This window comes from Engystomops pustulosus, chromosome 6 (assembly GCF_040894005.1).
Source record: "Engystomops pustulosus chromosome 6, aEngPut4.maternal, whole genome shotgun sequence".
NCBI lineage: Eukaryota > Metazoa > Chordata > Amphibia > Anura > Leptodactylidae > Engystomops > Engystomops pustulosus.
Window position 1 is genome coordinate 133,382,721 of NC_092416.1, and position 5,982 is coordinate 133,388,702.

At 41.2% G+C, this 5,982-nt stretch overlaps 1 protein-coding gene across 1 annotated transcript; it reads right to left on the bottom strand.

The window, feature by feature from the left end:
- Positions 1-515: 515 nt before the first annotated feature.
- On the bottom strand, positions 516-5,760 carry LOC140064335 (uncharacterized). The gene is made up of 10 exons (XM_072111113.1): positions 5,685-5,760; positions 4,576-4,671; positions 4,379-4,480; positions 4,165-4,242; positions 2,488-2,583; positions 2,238-2,339; positions 1,749-1,829; positions 1,426-1,615; positions 1,015-1,113; positions 516-794 (listed from the first exon to the last, which is right to left on the bottom strand). Exons 1-8 carry the CDS (start codon positions 5,700-5,702, stop codon positions 1,427-1,429), a joined length of 762 nt encoding a protein of 253 aa, XP_071967214.1. The 5' UTR covers positions 5,703-5,760; the 3' UTR covers positions 516-794; positions 1,015-1,113; position 1,426.
- Positions 5,761-5,982: the final 222 nt, after the last annotated feature.

Below are 5,982 nucleotides of genomic sequence, written 5' to 3' on the forward strand. Positions count from 1 at the left end.
CAGTGTATTATAGATTCACACTATAGTTCCAGAATCCATGGCCCAGCACCTCTACATTTCCGGTTATGCATAAAGATGGAGAGAGACCACAATAACAGAATTGAAATTCTTCTTCATAGTCCAAGATAAATCTAAGAGATGCTGTAGATTAAGGAATCGTGCACATGACCATGATCACCCTCACACAGGATGGGTCAATAGGAAATGACTGACCACACCCTGAATGTGCCCAATGGAAGGCTACGGGCCGTGTTGCAGTTTGTGCGTTCGTGTCCATCAGGCCTAAGGGTTGATAGTGTGACCTTTGTTTATGATATTTCCCTACCACCACAGATACCAATCTCCTGTCTATACCCCTTCATGCCAGTATTTATGACTGCCGTCCCATCACTTCTATAGAGCTGCCAAAGACTGTGGCCCAGGCTCACTAAGCGGTGGAATATGGATGGGGTATGTGGTGGAACAAGCCCTTTCAGTTTTTTTTACAAAATAGAAAGTAAAAACACAAAAAACACTTCATATAATCTGCACATTTATTGGCAGTGACATATAAATCTAAGGACTCTTTGTGCCAACATCTTGAGAAAAGGAAATGGCAAGTGATGCCCATAGCTGGTATCATGGTGCCACCCTATGTGCAATGTAAAGTCAAATCTGAAGCCTCGAATCCAAAGATAAAATTAGCCGAAGAGTATCAGTAAGTGTCAGTCATTCAGATTGTGATGAAACCAAATTATCTTCTTCTAAAAGACGTCCATCTCTGACACCAGGGGCGGGAGGACATGTCTATTGGCCTAATGAAAGAACAAAGATATATCACTTCATACATTCCTGATCAAGTGGCTGCTACATGTCTACAAGACTGGGCCCATCCTGGAATGATCCATATCTAAATGTCCGCAGCAGTGATGATACCACAAGGACATCGGCCTAGATGGGAATATCTTATGGACTGTTCACTAGTATAGAAGTGATAGGTTTTCATCTATGTGGCAAAGTATAGTCAGGACTTACAGCTTCGCTAGGTTGCAGGTCGTCTTGGTTTCAATTCAAGAAGAACTTCTTATCCTTTGGGCCAAAGTGCAGAGTAGACAGGACATTCAACAATGAAAGCTGCAAAAAAAAAAAAAATCTGGATTATCTTCATTGGAAAGTCTCACATTAGGTCATATAATCCAACGCAAAAGCCAAAAATCAGTCAGTGTATGTTATAAATATATTTTTTGAGCTCCCATAATGCACTTTTCCAAACTAAGAGGAAAACAGCAGTAGCATCAACTTAGCTCTAGACGTTTAATAGTAAAATAGTATGTGATATCGGGACAAGAGAAGTCACTGGACAAGTTCTGAAGACTCCGATCTGCAGAATCTCAGATCTCCTTGATGTTGTCCTTGTCACAATGTACTGATGTGCGTTCCACCTACCTCAGAACTCATCCTCATCGACCTGGGTTGAAGCCTCAACCATATAGGAACGGTCCATGGGTTTCACCTGGATTATGGTGACTTTTGGCCCAAGGCTGAGCTCTTCCTCTGTGACTTGGCATCCAAAGTCCTTGGTGCTCGGTCTGTTGGGAGCTGGCGTGGAAGGAGTCACCTCCACTGATTCCCGGCACTACAGAGGAAACATAAGAGAAAGCTGATGATGATGTGTGTATCATGAGTCCAGTCACTTGTGAATGAGATCCTGAGATACACGACATGTATCACCAGGCTGAGATACATGTCCTAGACTGAGATCTCCTCACCATGCAGAAGATGCTCCTAAGTCTTTTTCGCCATCTTGAAGCAGATGATCTTTTTTTCTTCTCAGAGGTTTCTGGTTCATCCTGTTGAGAATTTGGATACACAGAAATTTAGAGTGATAGAAAGCAAATGAATCCTCCATTCAACTATAAACATGGGTCCATATTTACTATGGGAAAGCACCAAAAATTGTACACACAGCGGACACCACACACTTAATGTGTAAATCATGTACTTGATAACACGCTCTAGTTTATCTTGCACTTTCTCTTAAAGAATATTAGTAAATCTGCCCCAATGTCTATAAGTCGTGTGTGGATCATAGAGGAGAAGAGATATTACCGTGATGATGCAGTGCTCGCTAATCTTAATACATATTAATCGTCAAATTCGAATAATTTTCCCTCAATTCATCATGACCTCATCATCAATAGCATCAGCAGCAGTTATGGGACATGGTGAGTCCATGACTATAGTAATAGCCTCCTTACCGATCTATCAATCCAGCAGGGCTCAGGTGACTCCGGCATCAGGTCTCCTGGTCCATCATACGTAGCAACAGCCAAATTATAGAATGCTGTAGAAGGACCTGGCTGTGGGACATAAAAATAGAAACATTACTTTCAGATTAATGACATCTTATTGATAAGATGTCATGGAGGAGGTGAACCCCAGATAACCCCAATATCACATGTTATGTATAATGTGGTGATGGCTTATGACGTCTCTAGAATTATTTACCCCGTCCTTGTAGGATTTAATCCATGTGTGTTCAGCATCCGGCTCCAGTGCCCTGCGGGACAGAACTCGGACATGGGTGCGGCCAGTAAGATTATCCTATAGGGGAGAGAGAAGAACAGAATTTCGGGTCAGTGAAATCATTTATGGTTCCACATGATGGAGACGTCTCCAGAAGGAATCATGCAAAGTAACCATAGACCTTCAGGAGGGGAGATGGTGGAGACCACTAGTGGAGTATAGGAGGACATTGGTGGAAAGAGACATTGATATAACCATAAATGAGTAAAGATGTAGTAGATGGCTCTAGAACATCTTCAACATCACATAGTCTGTCTCTCAGAGCATTATGGGTAATACCAGGATGTATACAGCATTTACCTAGAACCTGGGTAAATGGAGAAAGATTCTATTGCTATGGTAACCAGTATACACATCCGCCACTCTCTTCTATTCCGGACGTTACTCATATATCAGTATATCAACTTCTCATAGGACAGCCAAAAATATCTCGGCCTATAGTAAAGACATTTGCATAATAGTGTCCAGGTGGTGACCTCATACTTGCCATATACATCCATAGGTCCAAGTTAGCCTGATATATGACAAACTATGTCCCATTGTTAAACATAAGGCAGTTATACATGAGCTGTTTGTAGTAAAGTAGTGTTACCCATATTAACCAATCACAGCCCTGCTTTCATTTTATTAGCTGCTTGATATGAATGAAAGCTGAGGTGTGATTGGCTGCTACAGTTATAATATATGGCTATATAGATAGATATCATTGGGAGACTCTATGTATAGTAAGATCCCAGCTTCACATTCACCAGCTCTGACAAGGAGAGACAGCGATGAACATGGGGAAAAAAATGAAGTCAAAAAATGTGCTAAATTTTGATAACTGAATTGTTGATTTGTTACAAAAATTGGCGCCATGTTACTATACAATAAATTCTACTGTTCTTATTTTTTTTTAAGACCCCGTCCACTTGTCTAGTTGCTGTTCATATTTGACATGTGATGAGAGGAGTTGCAGTTTTTGATGCTAATTTGTGACACATGAGATTTTAGGACTTTTTGGTTCAATTCATAGAAAAACTGAATTAATTAGTGAGATCCTAATATTAAATCTGCCATCAAATTCCATACTGATAAACCAGGATCAATTACTCATACACATATGTATTATCCATGGCCTCCTACCTTCTAAAATCAACCTTTATAATTCTGCTGATGAGCCAGAAGCGATCTGGGGGGGTATTACCAGTGTCCCTCTGTGCTGTAACTTCACAGACCATTACGCAGTCTCCTCCCCAGCAGGGATGTGCTGGGGGAGAAGGAGGTGGGTAAGACAGTGTAATAGTCTGTGAAGCTGCAGCACAGAGAGTCTCTGGTAACAACCCCAAGAGTTCTATAGGCTCATTGGCATACTTTTAAAAGTTGAATTTAGAAGGAAGGAGGCCATAGATAACAAATATAAGAATATTACCACAGTCACCGTGCCTGGATCTAAGAAACGTACAGCGGACACCAGATGTATCCATTACATCTAAATTTGTAAATCATGTACTTGATAACACGCTCTAGTTTATCTTGCACTTTCTTTTAGAGCATATTAGTAAATCTACCCCATTGTCTATAAGTCGTGTGTGGATCATAGAGGAAAAGAGACATTACCGTGATGATGCAGTCCAAGTCTAACGGCTGTTTTTCTGCACTATGCTCAGGAGGCGGATCCAGTGGTAGGAAAGTCTCCTGTCAATACATATTAATTGTCAAATTCGAATCATTTTCCCTCAATTCATCATGACCTCCATCATCATCATCAATAGCATCAGCAGCAGTTATGGGACATGGTGAGTCCATGACTATATAGTAATGGCCTCCTTACCGATCTTACAACCCAGCAGGGCTCAGGTGACTCTGGCATCAGGTCTCCTGGTCCATCATGTGTAGCAGCAGCCAATTTATAGAACGCAGGAGAAGGACCTAGCTGTGGGACATAAAAATAGAAACATTACTTTCAGATCAATGACATCTTATTGATAAGATGTCATGGAGGAGGTGAACGTCTCTAGAATTATTTACCCCGTCCTTGTATGATTTAATCCATGTGTGTTCAGCATCCGGCTCCAGTGCCCTGTGGGACAGAACTTGAACACGGGTGCGCCCAGTAAGTTTATCCTATAGGGGAGAGAGAAGAACAGAATTTCGGGTCAGTGAAATTATTTGTGGTTCCACATGATGGAGATGTCTCCAGAAGGAATCATGCAAAGTAACCATAGACCTTCAGGAGATGGTGGAGACCACCAGTGGAGTATAGGAGGACATTGGTGGAAAGAGACATTGATATAACCATAAATGAGTAAAGATGTAGTAGACGGCTCTAGAACATCTTCAATATCACATAGTCTATCTCTCAGAGCATTATGGGTAATACCAGGCTGTATACAGCAGTGATAGTGATGACATCACGCTAGAACCTGGGTAAATGGAGAAAGATTCTATTGCTATGGTAACCAGTACACACATCCGCCATTTTTCTTTTGGAGTAAATTATACAATTTTTGCAATTTCTTCACATAAAGTTTATAATTTTAAACTGTTATCAGCAAGAGGAGTGTAAGAATGAGTCTGGGGGTGACATATTATAACTAGTGCACAGTAGATACAGGGTTTAGATCTTCCCCTCAATGTCACCCTAATGACAGATTTAGGACCTCAGTATAACCAGGAATGGGTGGAGGGGACATCAGGACCTGGATATGATGTCACCATGTTTTATAATATGTGCTCTAGGGACATGGGTCTGGGGGTAAATCTTCTTCCTGCTCCTCTGGACACACATTGCTATCAATAATGTCCCAAAAAAATGTACCAAAAAATGAGAGCAGATATTCCCCAGGATCCGTGTCGGACTGTCCCACCAGAGGATCGGAGGCTCCAACCTTATACTGGATTACAAAGATACAGCAGAAGATAACTAAATTTGGAAGCTGGAAGGGTCTTTTTTTTAGTTGAATGTGAAGAGGGTCCTCCAGAATAATGTTATCTGGTGGGTGGGCCCAAGGAGCCCCAGCATGACACCGCCCAGGATTCCCCTTATCTACATTACAATCCGACCGTCTATTTCCTGATGTCTAAATTTCACCACTAACAATAATCCTGATATCCATCAGTAAATAAAGTCTACTTACAAAAAATCTTTCCATCATTCGTCAGAAAAAAAGCAACAAATTCTCCTCTTCACTCTCTGCTCCTCTACTATACAACCCTCAGAGAATTATGGGTACAGAGCGCGAGTTATATAGCAGTGATTACATCACAGCGGGTATGACATCATGTTTAGGACTCAGTTGAATGGGGAGGATTCTGATTCCATAGCAACTCAATACAGGGAGCGGCCATCTTGTATAATAAATGATGGAGACATGATAAATATATATTAAATATGGCAAATTTAACCCTTTTGACTCTCTTCTAATCCTGGAGTTA

Bases quoted from the DNA above. Each gene is read 5' to 3' on its own strand.
- LOC140064335 (XM_072111113.1), bottom strand. The intron at 1,830-2,237 runs GTAAGGAGGCTA...AATTCTCAACAG, and splicing joins CCTGCTGGATTGATAGATCG to GATGAACCAGAAACCTCTGA. The intron at 1,616-1,748 runs GTGAGGAGATCT...TTTCCTCTGTAG, and splicing joins TTAGGAGCATCTTCTGCATG to TGCCGGGAATCAGTGGAGGT.